We start from the raw sequence: 26,780 nt of genomic DNA, 5'->3' as shown, positions 1-26,780 counted from the left end.
GAAAACCTTCCTATCATATTGCGAAGTTAAAAAAGAAAAAAATGTCACTTGCTGCATCTTCCCTTGAAGCGTACGCGGCTTTCGTGAAGTAACATTTTCACTGATATCTACATCCCAAACATTATATTATTCTGTATTTTCACCAATTTTAATTGCCAATACTATGGGGATGAAACTATTGATTGATTGATTCAAAGTAAGAAGTAAACATTCTTATGAGCAAGTCATCGAGAAGAAAGTTTGTTGCTATCAGTGAACACCGGAAGCAATTCCTTCATTTGTTGGTTTATAAATAATTCTATAAAACCCAAAGACACGAAAGAAAATAGCGTGGAATAGCATTCAATAGAAGTGCACACAAAGGGAAAAAACGAAAAGATAAATAAAAGTTACTGAGAACACGTTATGGCAGCACTGAAATCTTTTTCGACCAATATGGTGGTGATGGAAGTAGGCACCTTTTCAAGGCTCCTCTTATCACAAAAACGAATCGTCACACAAACTAGTGCGACAGCATCAGAGGCCCAACTTGTAGCGATGATCGCTCCTCGATGATTTCTTATAATGTCAATGAAACGTGGCTCGCTTATTGATAGATTTTGTGAGAACTGTCAAAGCAAGCCAACCTCAGGCGCAATGAATGGTCCGGCCCGTTTACAGTACTCTTCAATAGTATGACACAAAAATGATCTGAATTTTTTGACAGATTACGCGCTGTTTTTAGTGGCTACAATTTTATCACTGTGAATGTAATTAGTTGGATCTCATATAGCACTTGCGGGGTGTGATTTTGGTCTGATTGTTTCATTGTGTTAACCAAGTGACAATGATGCTGATGAAAAGTCTTATTGAAGAGCGTGCCGTTTGCTGTGTTAGCTACGTGTTCTATGTATGTGCTCCAGGAAGGATCAGAAGTGCGGTGAACACCAACATATCTTTATTCACATGCAGATGATAATACATTTTTGTTGAGAGATTGAGTACGCGGACATTAGTTAGTAAATGACACGAAACTCTCATGTTTTAACACGATAGCATTAAAAAGCTTGTGTCGAAGAAAACCCCCCACAGGCTTTGGCCCCGTCGGTTGCGAGAGAAAAATTGCCTCAGCGTCTCTGACTGAAAGATCAAGTCACCGAAATAGCCGCGGGAGGCCGCTACTTGTCCACGCGTGCGCGCCCGATCACAGTAAAAAAGTTGCGTATTCGAAGAAAAATTGTGCTCAAGGTATTCAGGCGTGGTAGTTTCTTTTTCTGCTACCCCTTTCTGCTTAGCTTTCAGCGCTTTCGTCTGGACGAGAGAAGAGATAATACAATGGCACCATGCGCGAAACCTTTGTAACTCCACTTGCACTGGACAGATCCTTAAAATTTTTGCGGCGTTGAACTTGTGAGGCATTAGGCTCGTCTATTGAATTATTGCCATGGTTACATTAAAAAAGTGTTTCAGGGCCCTTTAACGCACTTTGTTTAAGAGGTGTCAAAACAAGAACGAGCCCAGTAGCCGATAATAGTGCTCGCTGGTCTAACCTACTGTGGGCGCGTTTGTGTGCGTTCTGTGGTACGTAACAAAACATATGAATAAGTATGCACTTAGCAGTTGATGGTTGCACTAGGGGCTGGATTTTGCTATCGCGTTCAGCTCTTAAAAGCAAAGTTCAAGGATGCCTCAACTTTATATTTTATTTATGATAAGTGTCATGAGTCATCTCTATTTCATTCAAATATTTGAAATAGAATGTATTAGAGGTTAGATTGATCTGCATGGTTAGTCAATTTCTCGTAGTATACACAATTGCCAACGTAAAAATGGGCAGCTCAGGAATAAAGACAAATAGGAAGGTTGACAATCTTGTATACTCGGGAACAGCTTCCTGCGGCAACGAAGGGAAGGCTACGTGGGCGGAACTACTGCTCCAGTAGTCCTCAGCGAACTAGTTCGGTTCTGCTCGCGTCGCACTGCACACAGTTTGATATGCCTGCGCACACAGCCATTTGTGAGGGAATTTCGGCACAAGCTTCTTCGGCGAATCGTCGGAATAGCTGGAGCACGACGTGCGCTCAAAAAAAGCCAAAGACGCCATTTTGACCGTGAGGTGCACGTAAAACGTGCGACGTTTTCAAACGCGCAAGTACGTAAAGTGACTTTTCAGAAAATCACTAGAATTAACGGTACCTTCTCAGCGCGTGCAGCGTCTCTTTATAAAGAGCACGTAGTAAAAAATAATGTAGTGCTTTTTAATTATTTTCCTGTGGAAAACAGAAACGCTTTTGTGGCACTATAATTTACAGAGGTGGCACAGGCCCAATTCGGCTGCGTAGCCTTCGCTTCATTGCCACCGAAAGTTTTCCCCGAGTATAATATATCATACAGATGGTTTACTGGAGCGTGAGGAGTAGTCTAGTGAAAGGGAACAAAGACAGTTTTTGGGTTCGATTGTGCTGTCGTTAGTTTCTCTTGTACGTTTCATTTGGCAGCTGCTGTGACAACTGTAACCCACGTTTACTCGGAGGTTACCGCGACAACAGCAACAGCCGGAAGTTCACTGATGCGTTCTATTGAAACGACACATCGTGGACGCCCGGGAACCTGCTCTTCCGATTAGGCAAGAAATCTCGGCAAAGACTGCACGATCCCCTGTCTCTTCTGTCGCAGTTCAGCCTCTACTTCAGGAATTCGATGTACAAAGTATGTCAAGTCAACTTTTACAGTCAAGCATCCGCGCCAGTATACCTTTATCAGATTACCTACAAGCCCTTGCTTCCCGAGGTGAGGCTGACAGAAGAGCTCTCATAGAAGATATCCATATTCGCTTTCCAACACACCTACACTGTCAAGGAGTTCCGACGGCATGTGTCCTCACTGACCTATATCTGCGCGGCTTCTTCATTCACGCGCAGCCAGGTCCTCAAGAACGCATGACTACCTCACTTGAAAAAAAAATTCCCATCTCAGTTCAGCCTCGTTCTTTTTGAAGCACAGCTTGCACCGCCTACTATCAGTGTCACCATGTCGTGGACATCAACTTTAATCTAGTTCAAGTCTGTTGCTGCCATAAACACCTGGGAAGATTTAATGCTCAGGCGCTCGTTGTGAAGCTCCGTGTCGGCGTGGATGAATACCTCGAGTACGTCCGTCACGTCATCCGCTCTAACTGTGAAGCTCCGGTGTCTCTTCTGGAAAACAGATTTCATGACAGTTATCTTCTTCAGGTCCACCACACACAACTGAAACATTTACAGTAAGATCGGACATGTTTTAGAAATCCCAGCTGTCAAGAACTCCCCGTTCAGAGAGACGGCTTGTCGTGGAAGGCCTTGTTTAATTGACGTGTTGTAACCCATGTATGTACATTATTGCTGCTAATGCCTTTCTTCACGCAATCAATGACAGAAACATCCAGCATTTCGCCCGCCTTGCACGTTCGAATGTCATTTGATCAGTTCTAGCGGTCGCTCTTGAAGAGAGAATACAAGAACATTCGCAAGCAGGAGAAGATTCATACTGTCGACCACCTACACAGACGGGCCATCTAAAACTCTGAATTCTGCTTCTACTTGGCTCCACGATCCTTCAGTAGTGCTGCGGTGTCCCCACTGGACCGATGCTGGGATTCGTCCGGAGCTGCTCTCAATTGACCGAGTCGCTGCAAAACTCGGGTGCTTGTATGCAGTCGTCCTCAAGAAGCTACAATGCGGGCTGTTGAGGGCAGGACCCTGCATAACGACTGATGTCTTCTTCTTTCACTTGGACCTTTCACCAAGATGGTAAATATGCTGGTGTAGCGTCGAGATACACCCAAGCACGTTGAAACTTGTCTCCTATATATGTCCTCTCTTTTTCCAAATAAGTTCCAGTTGATAGTTCAGCGCTGTATCCCTTCTCTGTCCGTGTCTAACCCGTAGGGCTGTACAATATTCCACAATGAAGATTCAAGGTGAGCTCTGCTCAGGTCCATCAGCCCGGTCTCTTCCTGGCACGCGGAGCCGCTCTATTTAGCCATAGTGAAGTGTGTCTGAATAGGTATTTGCTTGGGAAAACAGCGAGGCAGGGGTTTTTTGTTACCCAAAACCTCTGCGTGACAGTCATATCAAGTTGTGATTGCTGCGCGGAGCTTGGCATTGGTTTGCGGTTTCTTGAAATTCATTGCACCAATGAACTGACGTCTACCGATTCAACATCAACCGGAGCATGTGTTGAAGCTTCGATAAAGCTTGGCTTTGACAGTCAATTTTACGTTGGGTCATGTCAACACATCTGTTTACAAAGTGCATGGCGTGCTCACTTACAACTATCGCATGGTGAAATATCTGTAAATAAATGTTCTTCCGAAGTCGGGATTGTATCAAAGACCATGTGATTGGCTGTGGTAGGAACAGAAGTGAACAACCTGAAATTAGGAAATCATCCCCGCTTTTGCATTCTTTTCACGGCAACCACGTCCTGTGTTCAGGGCAACCACAGTTACCATACATTTGTCGTCTGCTGCATGAGTTTCCATTTACAGACACGCCAAGTCCTTTGTTGGCATGAATATTCTGGTGAAAAGCACCGTTAGTTTCCGACCTGTAGGTATTTTCGCAGTGCTGAGCACCCTCCATTACTGTTCGGGCAAGAACCTTGCCGTGCTCAGCCTGTCCGACATAACCCTGAGCGTGCCAACAGGCACCGTTCTTGGTAGCTCTACGTGCCTTGAAGCATCGTATTTCGTAACCATAGTACAGCTAGTAGCAGCTTCACCACCAACCTTTAAGCTCAAAGGAATTGAAATGAGGGCCTTTCTGACAGCAAGCTGAGATTAAAACACTTCTATGAAAATTCAATGAAGACGTTACCACGTCAACCAGTGAGCCTGGCCGCACGTTTTTAATACAGAACAAAATGAACACCAGCACTTACGTTCCTGTTCAATATCACCCGCATCAAGCCTCTCCCTCCGAACTCGCAGCAACTGCAAAACAGGTTGATAGCACGCTTTCGCGTGGTTTTATATCGCTCTCGTCACCTACGTGGTAGTCGCACGTAGTCCTTCTTAGAAATAAAGAGTGCGCAATAAGTTTCTCTGTTGACTATTGACGACTCAAAATTGTATTGACGAATAAAAAGTGTAAAAAGAAAACTAGGACGGGTAGGAAAGACCACTCGCCTATGCTAGCCGCTGGCTCTGTGAACCAGAGATCCGATACCACTCCTATCAACTTAAGTGCATCTATTGACCTGCAATGGAGATGCTGTAAAATTTAAGTTAATCATCATGACTGTAAAAATAGCGCATTTATAAAAGCAGAAGAACAGTTTGAGTACAAAGCTATGGCAGTCGGCGCATGTAACACCCAAGCTACGTATGAAAAGACGATTGACTCCAGACTTCTGGTGACAAAAGGTCAATCTGTGTATGCTATCTGGATAGCGTCTTCGTATTCTCGCTCGCCGTTGAAAGCCATCAAAGTCACCTGTCAGCTGCTCCAAAATATTTCAGAATCATTCGATTTCAGCTCGACCTAATAAACTGCCACTTCTTTCATCATGAAATCACTTTTGTCAGTCAACGTGTCAGTACTCAAGGCATGTAAGCAGAATTTAGCCGAGAATGTCTGACGCTTCCCGGAAGCGTTTAAAAGCTCATGTATTTTATTGGGGTACAATCGAGCATCTGTATTTGGCACACTAACAAGGTTACTTAAATTGTGACTGCACTTGTTAGGCATATCTCCTAAGTTATAGTGAAATGGTTGGCGTCTTTTCTTGGAAATCTCACTGTAAAGCTTGGTCGTAATGTTTCGAAACTTCAAGAGCCGAGCCTAGATCAAAAAACCAATTCGAGCAAGTCAACCAGAGTAATGGCTGCCCTTTCCATTGTCGTGTAGATCCCTCCACTTCTCACACACAATTACAACGCATCCGCTTTCGTCACATCCGACACCAATGACATACGAAAATAACAGCACAGAGATGTTCACTAGTGGCCTATGATGCACAACATGTGCTTTCACCAGACGAAAACCATTACTCTAGTTATTAGCGACATACGAAAATAACAACACAGGGATGTCCACTAGTGGTCTATCATGCACAAGATATGCTTTCGAAAGACAAAAACCATTACTTTGGTCATTCCTGCTGCGTGATGGTATACTTTAAACGACGCAAACCAGTTCCGATGAGCAAAATCTACTACGTTCAGTTCCTGCATCACTCTGCTCCACTGCTTTTGAATAGTCTTTTGAATAGCACACTACGCTACGGCCAGCAGGTCCTCTTCAACGCATGAACATTTCGACCATGTTCTTCTACCGCGTCGGCGTTCACCTCTTACGAGCTTTTCCAACGTCAGTAACTAAGGACAAGTGGTTGCTATGACTACAGACATTCTGAGGTAATATGCTATCACACAGGTACTACTGACAAGGTGTGCCCCTAACATGCGCAAATTTGTTTGCTCCGTGACATTATTCTTTCCCTTGCACTCTGTCACCACTGCTGACTGATTTTAATATCTCAATTTCTTTCAGCGTTGTCAACCAAATTTTTACTCATGTTCCACAAGCTCACCACATCCTTCTACCCTCAAGAAAATGAACTAACCGCGTGCCTCAGTCACACCCGGAGTGAAATTTTATCCGTGTTTGTTTCCGAAGATAGCTCTCATTGAGAGAGCGTTAACTTACGTTACGTTCGCGTAAAATGTGTCACGCCAGGACACCGCTTGCTTATCTGTGTTCTATCTGCTGTATGACCGTCATCGTACGGTACACGTTCTACATTTCTACCATCCCCTATGGGCGCTCCTACAGTTTATGCCGGAGACGCAACTGCTTGTGTCAAAGCGGGCCGCGAGAACACTCGGCATCATCTTCCTGCCTCGAAGCAGGCTCCAAGGCCCGCTTACTAGGCATCAAAAAGTCTTTTCCTGCTTTTCAGGCTTTCGTCCTTCTCTGGACATTTTGCAGCCTTGTTCGCCTCTGGGGCAGCTGTTCTCTCACTAGTCATAAGGTCACAAGGTCTTACATAAAATTACCGAGGTCACAGATGAGGTCGCTCTGTTGGACAGTCATTTTTCATCTCACGTCACCGCATCGGATAACGTGCGTATCTTGCATAACAGACAATAATTTTCTGCATGCGATCATATTTTTTCGTGAGTGCTTATTGAGCCCTGACAGCGGCGGGTGTAATATAATACACTACAGGTACAAGAATTTCCCAGAAAGGCGATTTTTGTTGCTGCTGTGTCATATTGTCTCTAACTCTTTCTAAATCTTCCTCAATACTTTAAATATATATATCTTCTCTCTATACTCTCACGTGCGTCATGATGCCGATAAGTGTCAGCATTGTCTAGCGTTGGTGTGTACAAACAAATTTCTAGTGACCTTTCATCTCCGCAGGTGCCATTCGCACTTTAGAGTAACTAGTCTGTGAAAACGTAGAAATAGAAGGATAGTGATTTTAATTGCTTAGGGGCGAAAAATTGAGCGTTGCCGGCAAGCGAACCACAGAGATACTTGGAAATAAACAGATATATAAAATAATTGTCTTGGTATGAATACAACAAGGGCTGTTTGCATCGCAAGCAGCTGTTCTAGCACGGAACCACTGCACTGCTTTATGTTGCTTCGTAAAAAAAGCAGTATAAGAAAGTCGTGCAGTACGATGGGGGGGGGAGCTTTTTAACGCATTCAGCATTGCGAAGCACTGCTGTAGAGTTACACCAGCAGCCAAAAGATGTATGGGGCTTCATTACGAGTAACTGAATCCAAAGTGAATAGATGGCATTGCAGATGAGGATGATGCCTCTAAAATACATATAGAGGTGTTTGCAAAATTGGCGCAAAATGGAGAACCATGACTTTGTTAAGTTGTATCAAGTGAACGTTCTGTATACATTACTTAACACTTTGAAGCAACCAATTTTACTGGCGTGAAATTCGATGGCTCTCAAGCTTCGCCTTTCACAGTTGAGCGCGATAGCAAACTGCGGCCCCTTGTGCGCCCTTCAGCCGCCAAGTGCGCACTCATAAATGTGTTTTGTTAAAAATACACACACACACACACACAACCACACACACACACACACACACACGTGCGCCCACGCGAGTGTGAATGTTACATGCAGGTTTTTGATCTAAAGCAAGAATTGAATGACATCCAAGATACTTGCCGTGCGCTTGCCGTTTCGGAAACCATAGAGAGTCTCGCAATGCCTCACAGATGACAGCAAGATATCTAGAATTTGCTGCTTGTTTTGTCAGCGCCTCAGGAAACGCAAGATACGTTTTCCGCTAGATGGACGTACTTGTCACATTTTAGAGCTGTTTGGTAGTTCCTGTGGGTTTTTAGTGGCGACGGCGGCACTATCTTGTCCTTTTTTTGCGTAGTTTGATGACCTCCTAAATGCACCTACAAATCACCGAATGGTCTTGTTTTCTTCATAACATCTGTCAAACGAACTGCGTTAAGAAGACTACTTCCATAACATGGCATTTATGTAGTGTTTTTTTCTAGAGCACTTGCATGTAGCTTCGTAGTTTTGTGGTAGGAAACCAGCCTCCCACGCGAACGGCCCAGGTTTGACCCTCGAGGGAAGCCGAAATTTCATACGCAATTGTATTTGCTACTGTCTAGATTATTTGCTCATGGACCATTTTTCGCTCACAATCAATGCTACCGACGCCGATGGCGGAACTTTTGCGACATGAGCTCTCTAACTTTATTGCGATAAAATATTCAGTTCTCAGTGACACAGGTGAAGTGGCTGTGCCAGGGCACCTATACTCTTAATTGCGAAGCTTAAGCGTCATACGAAATTCCCCTATCGAGAACTGACGCTGCTATCAAACTTTGAAGGTGTGCACAGCAAATCACTTTGCCTCTTGGAAATACAGCAAGTAGACTGCGCAACCAAAAAATGCCAATGCCCGAGCACTTTACGTCCCAAGACCCTTACTGGACTGCACCGAAGTGCTGCCACTCTGTTTTGCCGTTTATGACTAAGAGTTGCTTTCCCAAAGTAATTCTCCTTTCTGTATAAAGTTGCTGACAAACCTTTTTGCGAGCTCTGTGGCAAGAAAATAACATTAACGCACATCTGTGACTATTCTTGCTAGAATAAAGAAAAATTCTAGCAGCCGCTCCAGCTAGAATAGATGAGAGCGTGATGACGGCAAAAGCAATTCTGGAATGTCGACCCTAGAGGACATCGAAGGTAAAAGATTTGCACCAGCGAATAAAAACAGTAATATAAAGACTGAAGTGTGAATTGATCTGCGTGCTTTTTATTCTCTCTCTTTTTCTCCATCTTCAAAACATCCTCATTGTTTCTCCTTTGTAGTATAGCATACCAGCCTTCTTAGACTTGACATCTTTGGCTTTCCTCGCCTTCCTGGAGTTTTTTTCAAGCGCCATAAAGGCTCTTTTTTATTACTAATCCTGGATACCATGACCAATTATGACACTGAATTTACTAGTGGCCTTCTTGCGAGAAGGTCATTTTGGTTATGCATACCTGCTTGGTGCGCATATGTGGTACGTTAATATGCAATTTTATTGCGTTAAATAGACATCTTAACAAAATCTCTTTACTATGAAGTTTTCACGTTGTTCTTTTTTTGCAGAAGTGCACCAGACACAGTCAAGGAAACGTAAGTATAAGTATTCATTCAGCACGAGGCGCTTTATCAGACACCAGCGAACAAATGTTCTAGCTTTTATATTATCAAATGGCCCTGAAAGTTTGAAGGTCTATATTTTGCACCGTTGGGCAAATTTTAAAAACTAATGTTGCCTAAATCATTGCGTATGAAAGTTAAAGAAATTCATGTCGCAAGAAATAAGTGCCACATCTATTTGTTTGGAGAAAACAATGTGAGCTTATCCAGGAGTTTAGGTGGCTGATTGTCTGTGAATGCATTTTTATTACAAGACATTTAAGTTTTTTCCAGTAAAGATTTATTTCACATGTCGTCCCTTTATATGCAAAGCTATATCTAAGGTGTAGTTTGAAAACAACCATATGAATTATGTATATTCTAGTCAACCTTCACACATGAGCTCAGCTCAAACAGGAACCTTATGTACTGCAACACCACTGATGCCTTTCTGTAGTGTGGCGTGTCACTAGTAACTCAGGTGCTGAACGTAAATACCAGTACGTACAAATATTACTCAAATAAAGGGGTAACTTGTCTCTTATTCAGGATAGGAAAGACTAGGCTGGCAAAAAAGTGAGTTGGTACATTACTTTTCAAGACGAAAGTCTTTTTGGTGACCTTCGACGAAAAAGTTTTGCTCTGTGTGTCTGAGCATTTGTCTGTTCGTCCGCCCTTGACGGTAATCAAATTATCAAACGACACCAAACGATAGTCCAAATGGCGGACGCAATCCGCAGCGTCCATCAATAATGCTCAAGATTTAGCGTTCAAACCTGTGCAATGTTTCATTTAGAAGCGATTATTGCGCATATCTGAGGCACCATAACAACACATCAATATTCTGCATGTGTGGCATTTTACTAAAAAAAACAAACATAAGTAACACTGAAGACCATAGAATTTATCATGCAGCGCATTTAATGCAACGCTTGCACGAAAAGGCAAGTGTGTCCAACGCTTTGCTGAAACAACACGGTGGCGGCACCTACCCGCCGCCTTGCGTTCTACACCTTATAGCCTTCAAGACGGGCACGCACGCCGTGCACTTTGTTTTCCAAGATAACATTCAGATAGCACTCATGCCTCATGTGTGACGTGACTCGATGTACTTATTCGCCTCTTCTGCACGCTCGAGGCACTCTTTCGCAGTGCCTCCAGAATACCATTCACCGATGGTCTTGCGCAGAACATCAAATAAGCGTTTTGTGTACTCTCTCCAGACGCAAGAGTATTGTCTTTCGATAACACTTGCAGTGTAACTTTTTTCTAAAAGTATATATATATATATTGTTGCGATTTGTTATGCACCTTTTATCATCTATGCATTATCATAATCATCATCATTCATCTGGGACTCAGTCCTCATTTGCGCAGGTGTCAGTACTATTTGAACGCGTGTTTGCGCTCTGTGCCTCATACTGCCTGTTCGTCTTGGGTTATTGCCCTCAGTAAACAACGTCTAAACAAAGATTTTATACAAGGTGGAGATAAACTTCAGCTCTTAGGTCATCTCCAAGGCCGCTTTACAACCTGCAGCTTCGTTCAAGCCACCGTTGGCGCCCACTGTCCGGCAGCATGTCACACAACAAGCCTGCCTGTGCTCTTGCCATCTTCAACCCACCGTCGCAAGCCGTGCCTCATATTGTTATGCCTGCGAGTCCACACCGAACGTCCATGCATCTGAAAAAGGCAATCTGTGTCAAGGTCAGCACGCCAGCCCGCCTGACGCGAACAACTCAACGGCGTCATCACGCGGTGGTGCCTTTCTGTCACGCACGCATAGCGAGCCCGTCGAAGCAATCGGCGCCTTCCTGTCTGGCGAGTCTGGCGCAGTGCGTGGCGATGTCTCTTGTCCTCAGGTGCAGCCACGTGCAGCGCAGCGGCTCCGGATATGATGAGAATGTCGCGGCCCAGCGGCGGCCCCATTGGAGGATTCTGACCTTATGGCCAGCGGCGCTTCTGCTTGGACATTTGGTTACTCAAAGAATCCTCCCGGTGCATATACAAATAGCCCTGCGGCGCGTCGCGAGCAGTAGATTTATGTGTCAGAGAAGACAGCTCGGCTCTTTGAGTCTCTAAACTGTCGACCCCAGTGCCGAATTCGTAACGCCTCTCTATATATGCTGTACATAAACCTTGTTTAACACACCGTCGTCTCGCCCGCTCGTCTATCAGCTCTGCGCAAAAGCAGCCGTGAGCTGAGAAACCTACGCTACCAAACGGCTGGCGACCGTGTTGGCGGAGATTGGAGCAGTGGCGCCTTCGGGACCGTGTTAGCGTCGCCGTTCTTTGTAACAGTGGTTGCAGCGGTGAGATTCCGTGGCGCCCTTTGTAACGTCGTCGGAGGCGCGCTTCGTAACAGTGGTTTGTGCTGCGGGATCAGCTGGCGTCAGCGACATCGATGCGGTGAGTGCCTGATGTTTTCCCCTCAGTTCACCAGACTTCTCTAGCTGAGGTTATGGTAGTTTAGAAAAGGGCTGTGTGAAGCATTACAGTGAGCATTGATCGCTTCAAACAAAGTCGAGGTGCTTTGAAAAAAGGTAATGCGGAGGGGTTAGACAAGGGAGTGTTAGAAATTGCTTGCGCGTCCTGCTAGTAGGCTTATAGTGGGTACGGCAAGTAGGTTCTTAACAGGGGCAAACAGCAAGAGGGTAGTGTGAACGATAGAGAACCTTAAAGTGAAGGAACCATCGAAATTCGTGAGACACTCAGCATTACTTTGGGCCGTGCGAAACGAAAGCAAGCGATCCTTGAGATCCTGAAGGATGAAGGAGTGTCGGTTGAGGAAGACGATGAGGCCTGAACGGATATGAAATCACGCCGCGAGGAGGCTGAAAGGCGAGAAATAGAAGCTCGCGAACGTGAAGAAGCTGAAAGGCGAGAAGTTCGTGAACGTGAAGAAGCTGAAAGGCGAGATGTTCGCGAACGTGAAGAAACTGAAAGGCGAGAAGTTTGCGAACGTGAAGAAGCTGAAAGGCGAAAACGCCGTGAGGAGGCCGAGAGACAGGAGCGCTTTGAGTTGAAAAGAATAGTATTGGTAGTCCTACAGTGTTTGCAGGTACCTGGCGTAGCTTCTGTGGCAGTTCAGGTCAGCGGTCAGAGAATTCACGACCAACTGCCACCATTTGTTATAAGCGAGGACATGGCGAAGTATCTCGTCAAGTTTGAACACGTCTGTGAGCGAAATGCTTTGGAGCGGTCTCTATGGGCGCATAATCTGTTAGCTCTTCTTCCCAGCCAAGTGTCCGACACGATAACTTGCTTGTCGAGGGAAGCGTTTGAAAGCTATGACAAGGTTAAGGAAGTGCTCTTCAGACGTTATAAGTTGTCACCTGAGGCTTTCTGGCAAATGTTTTCGTATGCTAAAAAAGGGAATGAGTCACACGTTGACTTTGCGTTTCGTCTTAAAGCCGATTTAATTGAATGGCTCAAGGGCGAAGGTGTTTATGACGATCGCGATAAAGTGGTAGAATGCATTGCATTTGAACAATTCTACCGCTGCATCGAAGAGGATGTCAAACTTTGGCTGCAGGGCAAACATAGTGAAGTAGAGCTAAACAAGGCAGCAGAGTTAGCTGAGGAGTATTACACTCGCCGAAAGTTGCTTAGCAGGGCCGTGCACACTGAAAAGGATGAAAGGAAAGAGGGCTTTTCAAAGAAACCTGATCAACGGAAGCCGCGACTCTGCTACAACTACAAAAGGGAAGGGCACATCACGATAAACTTAAAGCAAAAGTTTGCAACAATCCGAGAATCGGAAAAGAAACGGAAGCCACTAATCTGCTACAACTACAAAAAGTAAGTGTACATCGCGATAAACTGTAAGCAAAAGTTTGTATTCGCAACAATCCGAGAATCGGAAAAGAACACGTGGTTGTTAGAGCCGTATCTCAAGAAATTAGTGTGAACTGGAAAACGTGTCGAGTACTTCGAGACTCAGCGGCAACCATGAACGGTGTCCATCATTCAGTGGTGTCTCCGGATGACTATACAGGAGAATGCGCGTGGATCAGGCAAGTCGCCGAGGAGCAGAGTGCTTGCTTATCAATCGCTACGGTTGTCATTGAAGGCCCGTTTGGTAAGCTGCACGCCGAAGCGGCTGTGTCTGTCGCGCTTCCCGATAGTTTTCCTTATCTTTTCTCTAACAACTCAGAGCAGCTTTTCAAAGAGCAGGGTAAATCGTTCTTCCCCAACTTAGCGTACATGGCCCTCACGCGATCGCAAGCGCGGAAGCTTTCGCAGAAGCTTGATCTTGTTCAGTGCGGTGAGCCATCAAGTGACCTTGGCGGCGAGTCGACGGAACCGCAGAAAGTAAATTCTCCGTGTGAGTCATGTGAGCAGTCACTCGAGCGGCCCGTCGCCAAAGCGACTGGCGCAGTTTCCAAAGTAGGGGGAGACGAAATGGCGCCATATAGACAGAGCGAGAGGGGTGCAACGCTCTCGCCTGTAGCGGAAAGTTGGAGTAAGCTGTCGGGGGTTGGTCGAGAGACGCTCATTTGAGAGCAGCGTGAGGACCTTTCGATTAAAGCGCTAATAAAAAGCGTAAACTTGGGAAAAAAGAAAAAGAATGTTTCTTTTTTAAGAAAGCAGGGCTCCTGTATCGGAACTACACAAATGCGCAAAGTCGCAAGTATGAGCAGCTCTTGGTGCCACAAAAGTATCGTCGCCAACTATTGAAACTGGCGCATAAAAATGCGTGGGCAGGGCATCTCGGGATAAAAAAATACCAGGGCTAGAGGTTTCCTTGACTTTTATTGGCCGAAACGCTGGAAGGATATCGAAAACTTTCTACGCTCATGCGACACTTGTCAGAGAGCGGTGAAATCCACGGACAAGGGGAAGGCACCCATGAAGCGTGTGCCAATTATCACATAACCTTTTCGGTGCCTAGTAATTGATATCGTCGGGCCACTCCCAGAGTCAGGGCAAGGTTTTCGGTACATCCTGATGGCTCTATGTGTAGCAAAGAAATTTCCGGAAGCGATATCACTTAAGGAGGCCAATTCCCATCATGTCGTGGATGTACTGCTATCCATATTTGCACGCGTCGGATTTCCTTCTGAACTCCTATGCGACAATGGTAATGTCTTCACCAGCTGCCTTACTTCTACCTTTATGGATAACTGTGGATTAAAAGTAGTGCATAGCTCGATACGTCACCCGCAATCTAATCCGGTAGAGCGTATGCATTTCGTTCTGAAACGGATACTGAGAGCTATTTTCTACGAGCACAATTGCGAATGGGAAGCGTGTATTTTTCCCGCTATGTTCGCTTTGAGATCAGCTTCTCATGAGAGCGCTGGTTTTAGTCCTGCAGAGCTTGTGTATGGGAGGAGTTGGAGAACACCATTGCGAATGCTACGCGAGTCCTGTGAGGGATTCGATGAGGACCCTAATATAGTTGCGTATGTTCTAGACCTCCTTCAGAGGCTTGGAAAAACGAAAGATCTAGTGGAAAGCCACATGAAGGCTGCACAAGTGTTGTCGCAGGAGTATTACGACAAATAGATGAAGAAGCACGCTTTTGAATATGGTAGTCAGGTAATGCTGCTGCGTCCATCCAAAAAAGAACTAGCTTGAGGTTCATTGGAAAGGGCCCGCCAACGTAATATCTAAGCTTTCTGATACCAATTATGAAGTGAAATTAGGAAGGCGGCCGAACAAAATTTACCACAGTCCCCTGATGAAACCATACGTTCAACGTCAAGCGGTCGTAAATCTGCTGTTGAATGCTTCAGAGAAAGAGGGAGCAGACATTTTGAGTTGTAGGGATGTAATCGAAAGGGGATCGGAGGTAATCTTGAAGCAGTTGAACCTAGAACCTAGGTTAAGTGAAGTCCAGAAGGACAACCTGAGAAGGATTGTTTCCGAGTTTGAAGACGCGTTTTCGGATCGTCCCGGAAACACCTCGGTGATCGAACACGATATCGAGCTAACTTGTGAGGAGCCAATCCGTAGCAAGCCGTATCGTTGTTCCCCTGTGCAAAAGCATATCATGAAAGAGGAGATCGATAAAATGCTGGAGTTTGGAGTCATAGTACCGGGCGAGAGTGACTATACAACCCCTCTAATACTGGTTCAAGTGCCAGAAAAAGATCCGAGGTCATGCATCAATTATCGGCGTCTTAACGCCATAACTCGAGACCAAACTTACGCGATACCAAACGTAGAGGAGAGGTTAGAAACTGTGTCAAAGTCCAGCTATATTTCCACGTTAGACCTCGTGCGAGGGTATTGGCAAGTCCCCCTTACGGAGTGCGCTAGCCGCTATGCCGCATTTGTTTCTCCATTTGGAACGTATCGCCTACTAAAGCTGAGCTTTTGATTGAAAAATGCGCCCTTTTGTTTTTCAGGCTTAATGGACCGCGTTCTTAAAGGCCTCTATGAGTTCACTCTGCCGTATCTTGACGATGTCGCCATATTCTCCAACAACTGGGAAGAATATGTCGAGCATTTACGCATCGTGCTTAACAGGTTGAAAGAGGCTGGCCATATCCTGAAAGCTACTAAATATCACCTAGGGTGGGGCGAGGTGCCTTACCTGGGGCACGTTGTGGGGCGTTGCCGGCGTAGACCTTCAGAAATTAAGGTAGCCGCCATCGTGAACCATCCACAACCAACCACAAAATCTGAGATAAGGGCATTTTTGGGCCTGGTTGGATACTATCAGCATTACGTGCAAAATTACTCTAGCATTGCCAGCCCTCTAACAGACGCACTTCGAAAATCCGAGCCGGTTAAAGTAGTATTGGACTCAGAAAAGGAGAATGCGTTTTGCCAGCTAAAACAGGCCCTAAGCGGAAAGCCCGTTCTCATGGCACCCGATTTCTCTTAGAGATTAGTGATTCAATGCGACGCGAGTGATCGCGGCTCGGGAGCCGTATTGTACTTGGAAGACTGTGCTGGTAACGAAAGGCCAGTTTTGTATTTAAGTTGAAAACTCAGCGGCAGGGAAAAGGCATACAGTACCTCTGAAAAGGAATGCGCTTGCCTCGTTTTGGCCGTTCAAAAGCTAGCTTGTTATGTCTCTGGTTCGAGGTTTGTGGTCGAAACGGACCACTGTCCTCTAACCTGGTTAAATAACATGTCACGTAAAAGTTGCTGGTTACTGAAGTAGAGCATGATACTCCAACCGCACAACTTTGACGTTCACTACAAAAAAAGGAAAGCTAAAAGCTAATGCTGACGCATTGAGCCGTGCCTTTAGTTAGTACCTTCTTCACTTTTCGGTTTCTCGCTGGAGATTCGGGGCAAAATTTTCCCTCATCACGGCCTTAGCTGAGCGCTCTCGTCCACAATCAGCTCAATGAACCAATTTATGTTCTATTCTAATTCGTTAAATTGTTGTACGTCTAAAAAATGAGTTCTCCTTTTAAGAGCCTTGTGTCCCGCATGTGCCTCTTGATGTAGATGAAACGAAATTCCGATAGCCTTGTAGCTAGTTATATGTTGTAATATACTTTGTCTGGTGTTCTGTTGGGCGATTGAGGGCACTTGGTTGTGTCGTGTGTTGTCTGTTATCGAACCGTTCTTGACACGTTGCAGAACCATCGACAAGTGGTGAGACCAAAGATCGTTCGAAGAGACGAGCGAAGCTGGTCGACAAGTTGTGGCGACAAGCCAGTGGATCTGGGATCCGTCCTCAAGAAAGGGATGTGTTCCCGGAACAGAGTCTGGAGCTGCATTCTCCCCTTGGACCTCGTGGCGAACCTGGAGGAACCTGGCGAACGAGCGCGCCTGACATTCGAGCCACGTGGAAGCAGCTCGTATTTCCGGAGCATTGTCTGGCGGCGGGGTGCTGTTATGCCTGCGAGTCCACACCGAACGTCCAAGCCTCTGAAAAAAGCAATCTGTGTCAAGGCCAGCACGTGAGCTCGGCTGACGCGAACAATTAAACGGCGTCATCACGCGGCGGTGCCTTTCTGTCGCGCACGCACAGCGAGCCCGTTGAAGCAATTGGCGCCTTCCTGTCTGGCGAGTCTGGCGCAATGCGGGGCGACGTCACTTGTACTTGGTTGCAGCCACGTGCAGCGCAGCGAATCCGTATTCGATAAGAATGACGCGGCTCAGCGGCAACGCCATTGGAGGATTCTGATCTCACAGCCAGCGGTGCTTCTGGTTGGACATTTGGCTACTCAAAGAATCCTCCCGGTGCATATAAAAAAGACCTGCAGCGCGTCGCGAGAAATAGACCTATGTGTTAGAGAAGAGAGCTCGGTTCTTCAAGTCTCTAAACTGTCGGCCCCAGTGCCGAATTCGTAACGCCTCTGTATATGTGCTGTACATAAACCTTGTTTAACTCACCGTCGTCTTGTTCGATCGTCTATCAGCTCTACGCAGAAGCAGCCGCGAGCTGAAAACCCTACGCTACCAAACGGCTGGTGACCTTCCTGGCGGAGTTCGAAGCAGTGGCGCCTTCAGGACCGTGTTGGCGTCGCCGTTTTTTGTAACAGTAATTGCAGCGGTGAGATTCCGCGGTGCCCATCGTAACATCATCGGATGCGTGCTTCGTAACAATGATTACGTACATGAACAAGAGCGTGACCCTTTTTATTTACTGGTCTTCGAGAGAAGACGTGGAGAACAGGCTCAAAGGGTACAGCCGTATGAGGGTGGCTCATCGCTGGGCCGACAGCGCCAAGGCTCATTACGTTTATTTTTATTTTACCGTTCTGTCAAACCTATGGTACTTTAACACCATCATCATATATAAGGTCACCGGTTCGGTTCATGCCCCCGGCAAGTATTCTTTTCACCCACTTTTCTTTCTTCATGTTTACATTACAATTCGTTGTTATGGCACCCCTTTTACTTTCTTTGGCATGAATGTCTGGTAGATCTCATTCATCTTGTGTCAAAACATGGAAAAACGAGCCCATAAGTATACACTTATTTTCTATATTCATTACGAGGGTCTCATACTGGCATATAGTGCCTTTAGGGTGTATACAAGGGACTATTAGTCAGCTGCCAGCTCGTACTAAATTCACTTGCTACATGACGGCAAACTGGGTCGTAAAGATTGTGCCACACTACCCACCATGACTACTGATGGCGCTTACTGACCCTTACAGGTTTAAATTTACATTTATACACAATATAGTGACTGGTAGGACCGCCGGCATAATATCTCAGTTATTTCTGTTATAATACACCGTATTAACGCAGTTATTTACTTTCGTCACCCATTGACGTCACGTAATACCTAATTTTGTATATCTGAAGCTAGCGAAACGGCCACAAGCGCTTCATGAGCGTGATACTGCTACGTAGCTATTGCCTAAAGGGTGAGGCATTCTGTGAACACAAGACGACGAAGAGAGCTCGTTTGTTCGTTCTGTCTGCTGCAGTCCGATTTTATCGATATATATACACTGGAAAACAGTCACGTCCCATCTCATTTTACGTAACGTATTTGTGGTGGACGTCCTGGTCCCTCCCTGTACCCATCACGAAGCTCCACAGCGGCAGCATCATCACGGGTGCCACCATGTCACAGGTTCAAGGTACATCGTCTTCACCACCCGCCTCTTCTGTGACTCCTACCTACGTTGTCCTAACTTCTGCTCGTGATCCTGGTGTATTTTCCGGACAGGATGGCCTTGACGTTGTCAAGTAGCTCAACGTGTATGAACGGATCAGCGCCAGCTATAGGTGGGGTCCAGCACTCAAGCTTGCCAACGTGCTTTTTAACCTTGATGGCCCTCCGCATGTGTGGTTCGAGACGCACGAAGCCAACGTTACCAGCTAGGACACTTTCAAGCAGAAGATCTGTGACCTTTTTGGGAACACCACTGCACGACAAAGAACTGCGCGAAATCAGTTGGCTACTCGGGCACAGACGTCTACCGAATCCTACGTCGCGTATATTCACGACGTAGTCAGTCGCCCTTTTCCGCCAGGTTGCCGAACACGTGCCCGAGTCTGAGAAGGTACCGAGTGTGCTTAAATGCATCGCCGACAATGCCTTCAAGCGGCTTGTACCACTAACGTCACCACCATTGACGGAATCACCGAGAGTCCCGGCGGTTTGAACACGCCAAGAGCCGCCGTATCACGCAGTTATTCACACGACTGCCCAACAAGGCCACAACTTCATCGTGTGAAGCCGCTCGACAAACACCCACCTATGGTTACGTCACCCGAATTGTTCGTCGGGAGCTTGAAGCTGCCTGTCCAGCTCCAATTAAACAGCTTGTTTGTAAACTTAAGCCACTGACCCATCGTACACATCGGTAGTTTTAATTCAAGCTGTGATAAGGCAGGAGTTCACTAATCTCGCTCTTCCGTCAGCGTGTACCGTGACTCACCCTGAAGTACGCCCACACCCTCAGGTAACGCTCGCTGATCGCATCCAACATTGCACCTCCGGAACACTACGCAATGGCGAACTTATGATGACCACCCAATCTGATTTTCCTGTCATCAACCCGGACATATTTCTCGTTATTGCCGTCCCCGCTGCTCCAACCCACCACGTCAGAGGTACTCTACTTATGTGCGCCCTACCACTTCTGGACGTCCAGCCGCTACACCGTTCAACATTTACTGGCCGCCTCCTCACGAGCCCCTCCCCACTGATGCTCCTTCCGGTCGCCGCTACTCCCACTCCCCGTCGCCGCTACGCCGCCAATCCCGCTCTCCGTCGCCGGAGAGCGGGCTTTTCCTCGCCGGGCTTCTCTGGACGATTGCAGTAGGAAAACTATATTATGCAGCTTATGGGGGTGAAGCTGCAATACCAACGGCGCCCGGAAACCCTCTACTGACACTGCCCACACACCACAGTCTCATTGAAGTAAAAGTCGACAATGTTTCTGTTACTGCCCTTGTTGACACGGGTGCCCACCTATCTATTATGAGCGCACATCTACGCCACCGTTTGCAGAAGATCATGACACCCTCTACGACTTAAGTCATACGCGTTGCCGATGGCGGCGCTGTAAAGTCGTCGGAATGTGCAATGCTCGTGTCAACATTGCAGGTCGTCACGCCGTAGTCGTTTTGGCCGTTCTAGATTGTTGCCCCCGTGACCTCATACTAGGCCTTGATTTACTTTCGGCACACTCGGCTTTAATTGACTGTTCTTCTGTTACGCTCAGTCTCGACCTTCCCCTGCTCTCTCATGCCTGTGAAAAGCCCGTCAGCCACTTGGGTCCAACCACTTTTGATCGCTTGCCGCCTCGAGCTGTGACATCAGTGTGTCTGTCATCGACCTCTCCAGTTCCCGAAGAAGACTAGACCGTTACACTGATAACAGACGCACGACTGAAGCGCAGTGTTACAGTGCCGCATACCATCGCCATCATAGTGGACAACTGTGTGTTTCGCTCCTAAATTTCGGCCTCAATGCTCAAGTTTTGGCCTACAAGATCTTGATTGCTTAACTCGCTGCCATAAAAGATGATGGCATAAACGTTGTCGCTGTAACTGTTCTTGACCAAGCCGAAGTCTCACGGTTACCCGACTCTGCCGAGGCCACCTTTCAAAATATGATGAGACCAGACCTTTCGCCTGATCTGGCCGACGCTGTCTGCCGCTTTTTTGCCTTCTACAGTGACATTTTTGAGATCCGTGATCGTCCCTTGTGCCAAACTGATATTGTCAAGCACCAAATCAACATTGTTGACTCTGCGCCCATCCACCATCGGCTTTACCGCAAGTCCGCATCAGAACGAGCAGTGATTCAGCAGCAAGTGAACCAAATGCTATTGAAAGACATCATTGAACCATCGTCAAGCCCTTAGGCCTCTCCAGTGGTCTTATTAAAGAAGAAAGACGGCTCCTGGCATTTCTGTATTGATTTTTGGCACCTCAACAAAATAACCAAGAAAGACGTGTATCCTCTTCCACGTATTGACGACGCACTTGACAGTCTTCATGGTGCCTTTTTTTTCATCTCTCGACCTCCGATCTGGCTACTGGCAAATTGCTGTAGATGAAATGGATCGTGAGAAAATAACACTCGTTACCCCCGCCAGCCTTTACCGATTCAAGGTCATACCGTTTGGTCTCCGCAACACCCCAGCAACCTTCCACAGAATGAAGGACACGCTGCTTCAAGGATTTAAAGAGGCGACGTGCTTGTGTTACTTAGCTGACGTAATTATCTTCTCACCCACCTTCTCCACACACCTTGAACGCCTTTCGACCATTCTATCGATACATTCCGACATGCCGGCCTCCAGCTGAATTCCTCGAAGTGACGCTTAGGTCTCCGTCAAATTGCTGTGTTAGACCACCTTTTAACGCTTCCTGTTTACGACCAGACCCGGCTAAAGTACGCGAAGTTACGAACTTTTCTGTTCCGCGTCTATCCATGATCGCAGTTACGTGGGCCTATGCTCTTACTTTCGCCAGTTCGTAAAAGACTTTGCGGCACTCGCACTTCCACTCACAGACGTTCTCAAACATGACATCCCGTTTCGTGAGGGTCCTCTTCAAGCTAACGCTTTTTCTCAACTATTTACTGCTCTAACAAAACCACCGATACTTGCACATTTCGGCCCAAATTCTTCTACAGAAGTGCGGACAGACGCTAGCGGTCACGGCATCAGCGCAGTTTTGGTCCAAACTCAGCGGGGCTCTGATCGCGTATTGCATACGCAAGTCGTCCTTTTTCGAAGTCGGAGCGTAACTACTCTATAACAGAAAGAGAAGGTGTTGCCCTTGTCTGGGAAGTTTCGAAATTTCCCCCTTACTTGTATGGTCACCCGTTCCTTGTCGTCACATATCATCACGCCCTCTGTTGGCTTTCTTCAATGAAGGACCCTTCTAGACGACTTGGTTGTTGGCCGTTGTGTTTTCAGTACTCCTACTCAGTTGCCTACAAATCTGGACGCCTCCATCTGGACACCGATTGCTTGTCCCGCTACCCTGTTGACCAACCAGATGAATTGGTCAGTGAGCCTGGCCCCCATGTCATGTTCATGTCGAGGATTTGTCAGATTGTTAGCGAACACCGTCGCGATCCTTCATTGTGGTCACTCGTTTCCCGTCAGGAATCTGACCCTAACGACGTGTCACTCCATATGTTTGTTCATCTAAATGGCACGCTGTACCGTCGTAGTGCCAGCCAGATGGCCCTGAGCTTCTACTCGTGCCTAACCGTCTCCGTTCAGCGGTCTTGCGTGAGCTTCAGGGCAAACGAACTGCCAGCCACTTGGGTGTATCTCACACGTACGAGCGCGTCCGGCGTCGCTTCTTTTGGTGTGGTCTCGCATGGCCGGTTCGACGCTACGTAGCCTCCTGCGATAATTGCCAACGTCGAAAATGACCTGCCGCACCCCCTGCTGGACTCCTTTACCCAATCTCCATCCCTACCAAACCTTTCTTCCGTGTTGTTATAGACCTCCTCGAACCGTTTTCTGAATGAAACGCTGGGAACAAGTGGGTCGTTGTTGCTATAGACCATGCAACCAGGTTTGCCATCACCAGGGCGCTCCCCACCAGCACTGCTAGAAACGTTGCCGACTTTTTGCTCCACAATGTATTCTGCATCATGGCGCTCCTCGGCGATTGCTCACCGATCGCGGACGTGCATTTTCGTCACGCGTTTTCGACGACCTTTTGCGCTCTTTCTCAACGCAACACAAACTGACCATTTCTTGCCATCCTCAAACAAAAGGCCTTACCCGAATGCCTAAATTGCACCCTCAAGAACATGCTCTCGATGCCTGTCTCATCTGACCACCATGAGTGGGATCTAGTGCTACCTCATGTGGCATTGAGCTACAATTCATCTCGTCATAATACAGCAGGTTATTCACGTTTTTATATGCTCTATGGCCGTAATTCGACCTTACCACTGGACACCCTACTACCGACTACTACACCTCTACCGAGCAATTACGCACGGGATTCTATCGCTCGTGCCGACCACGCACGTCAGATTGCCCGCTTTAGGCTGTTGGCTGCACAAGCAACCCAGAAGGCTCTCTACGACAGCAAGCATGTTGACATTTAATTCTCACCTGGTTCTCTAGTTCTTCTCTGGTACCCAGTTCGTTGTGTTGAATTGTCAGAGAAGTTGCTATCTCCGTAAAAGGGAGCTTACGGTAACATACGACGGGTAACGGACGTTACCTATGAGGTCATTCCAGTCTCCGGGACTAACCTGTCTGCAAACAACCCCGGTGACGTAGTCCACGTCAGTAGGTTGAAACCATACCGCCCGCCTTCTGAAGAACACGTGTAAAATGCACCGAGTCGGTGCTTTTACAACCGGGGGGGGGGTAATGCTTCATAGCTATCGCATGAAGGGTGAACCATTCTGTGATCAGAAAACGACGAAGAGGACTAGTTTGTTTGCTGTGTGTGCTGCGCTCTGATTTTATCGGTGTAGCTACGCTGCCAAACAGTCAGGTCCCGTCTAATTTTACGTAACAATATCTTTCGACGTTACCAATATGCACTTGAAGCACATGAGCTCTCTCTCCAATTTGTCGTTAACTTCAAGCCGCCAGTGAATTGCAACGGAAGATGAAATACAGAAACGGTGGTCACCATGTCCACTTGGAGGAAAGGTGAGTGCTTGGGAGGCATTGTTTACAAAGATCGCACTGCTCGTTTATGTTTGCTTCAGTCTGTTGAGTTCATTTCTCTTCCTAATTCAGTCATGTCGCTCTTGCTTCTTTCTCACGTTTCTTTCTCCGTTCATTCTTTTTTTATTGTGGTTACTATTTTTCTTCGGTTTCTTCCCTCCTGTCCCGAGAAGCTATAAGAAATCACGAAAATGTGTAAATATTCCTATGCCTTGAAAAAGACGGGGCTCCCGCCGAATAGTCGATTGAATAAAAAAGTTGGTATGTGAAAGCGCATCTTTACGGCAATCGGAGTTGTTGTTCTGCATATAAGCCTTATATATATAAATATATATATATATATAAATATATATATATATATATATATATATATATATATATATATATATTTATTTATATTCATATATATTAATATATATATATATGTATATATATATATATCTATATATATGGATTACATGTCCCACTGACGAAGGCTGGCCCACCAGCCAAAACGTATGTAAATATTAAAAGTGTTTCGTCGTGCTGTCCCACTTCCGTTTTTACTACGGAGCCAGTGCGGTTCCTTCCCCGCTACGTATATTCAAACCACTATGGCTCCTGAAACGACTGCGTCAAAACCAATCTTCTAGAAATTTCCCGAAACAGAAACGTCAATAGTCATCATCCGCGACTCGCAGATGAAGTACTTCCATGAACACTTCAATCGGTCCTGCGAAGGAAGCCCGGCCTTCATTTCACAGACCGGAGCATGACGCACTGATGTAGAGTGGATTCTCGTCCTTGTGCCTGCAACTATAAAAACCCTTGTGCCCCATGTTGCGACAAACAGCAGGGCGTTCGTAAAGGCGAGTGTCGCCTTTATTCGGGATTGGCTTTTGCTGGATCAAGTCGCAAATATCTTGCCTGAGGTAACTAGAGTCTACGCCACACTTGTACTTCTTCAAAGCGTCAACCACCGCCATGATAGCCGTAACCACGATTTTATTCGCCGTTGTAATAGCGCGGACAACGTGGACCACGGCTTTGAATAGCTGCCCCCTTTTCGTGTGTTGGCAGCTGATGGATTGCATTTCAGTTTTGAAGGCGTTGCCTCAAGTCCCGCCCAACTTTGCCAAAGTTGATAAAGCACACCAAAGTTGCATCCTCATCATGGCGCGACTACGCGTCCAGTGAGACTCTGCACAACCCGAAACGGATGATGGACATTTCTACAAACCAGTCCCCAATAATAAATGCTTCACGTGATGCCGACGCAATGTGCTCCCCACGGAACACTTTTTATGTCCTCAACGAGTGTGCGACACAGACTTCTCTGAACCTTGGCCGTCGCTACCCATTGACGAGAAATGCGGACCAGGACACAGTGTCCCAGGCACTTCCTGCACCTTTGACTGGTAAAGCCGCATTTTGTACACATTGTGAAACATTTTTGCAAGCTAGAAAATTGGCAGACAAAAATATTCACGCTGAGCTCAATGTGTCAACGTTAACAACATACCTAACTTTGTCCAAAGTGCCCAAAAGGTTACAATTGCGACTAGAAGCAGTCACTTCAGAGCTATCTTCTCACCCTAAGGCAAGATGGCAACAAGTTTTACGAAGTGCTTCGCTAAATTTGACGCGTATTCTTATAGACCATAACGAATTACGCGCTAAACAACTTTTTCTAAAAGAAACAATTCTGCTTTCGCAGATATCCGCAATGGAGTGTGATGAATTAGTATCTAACCAAGAAAATGAGGTTGCTAACTAAATGCAATCAAACAAAAGAAGTACATGCGTGACAACTCATACCCTTCTTCAAGCCACGATATTCGCGCAAATCCAGCCAATGAAAGGGAACGAGCATTGCAAGACATTGTTATAATTTTTTCTTCAGCAAAGCTTTCAGATGCGCCGATAGAATGTTTATCAAAGGGCCTTAGTTTTTGTCCCAAAAACAGTTTGTTTAATAAGTTTCAACACATTAAGGACCTTCAAAACTTCGTCCGAAAAATGTGCCTTAAGGAATATTTCTACGATCACTCTAGTGACCACAGAAGTGGGCTGGTACTCCTTCAGCAGAGACACTGGTCCCACCACCACAACGTGATAGGTGCTTAGGCCTACATATTAAGGCTGTACAACAAGATGTCAAAGATTCTTACAAAATTCGCGCTCCCCTACGACATAACCTATCAACAAAAAGGGCCCTCGAAGAGCTAGCAAATAACCTAGACATCAAAATCAAGCCGATAGACAAAATGGGCTCTATTGTCATTCTTCATCAATGTGACTATATAAGTGAAAGTGAGAGACAGCTCTCAGATTGAAACTTCTACAGACCACTCCCTACCGATCCTACAAACAACTACAAGGTATAATTGCAGGACGCACTCGCGCAACTTGTAAAAAATGAAAAGATCAATAAAACGATAGCCCGGTCAATCGTTCCACTCAGCTCTGGGGCAGGTAAATTTTATCTCCTGCCCTTGGTACCTAAATCAAAAACCCCGGACGCCCTATCATCTCTGGTATGAAAACAGTAACTGAAAACCTATCCAGGTATGTTTACAGTCTCATAAACAGGATCCCACCTACTTTCTAG

The 26,780-nt window shown here is 46.3% G+C and overlaps 1 protein-coding gene across 1 annotated transcript in view; it reads left to right on the top strand.

Moving 5' to 3' along the window:
• Window positions 1–26,780, top strand: part of LOC142767903 (uncharacterized) — a 234,809-nt gene that overhangs the window by 48,089 nt on the left and 159,940 nt on the right. The window contains exons 5-6 of the mRNA XM_075870146.1: window positions 9,615–9,641; window positions 10,197–10,223. Coding sequence (XP_075726261.1) covers window positions 9,615–9,641; window positions 10,197–10,223 — 54 coding nt within the window. The remainder of the gene's footprint in view (window positions 1–9,614; window positions 9,642–10,196; window positions 10,224–26,780) is intronic.

Source organism: Rhipicephalus microplus, chromosome 7 (assembly GCF_043290135.1).
Source record: "Rhipicephalus microplus isolate Deutch F79 chromosome 7, USDA_Rmic, whole genome shotgun sequence".
Taxonomy (NCBI): Eukaryota; Metazoa; Arthropoda; class Arachnida; order Ixodida; family Ixodidae; genus Rhipicephalus; species Rhipicephalus microplus.
The sequence above is the reverse complement of the archived record's forward strand: the minus strand, read 5'-3'. Positions and strand labels throughout refer to the sequence as shown.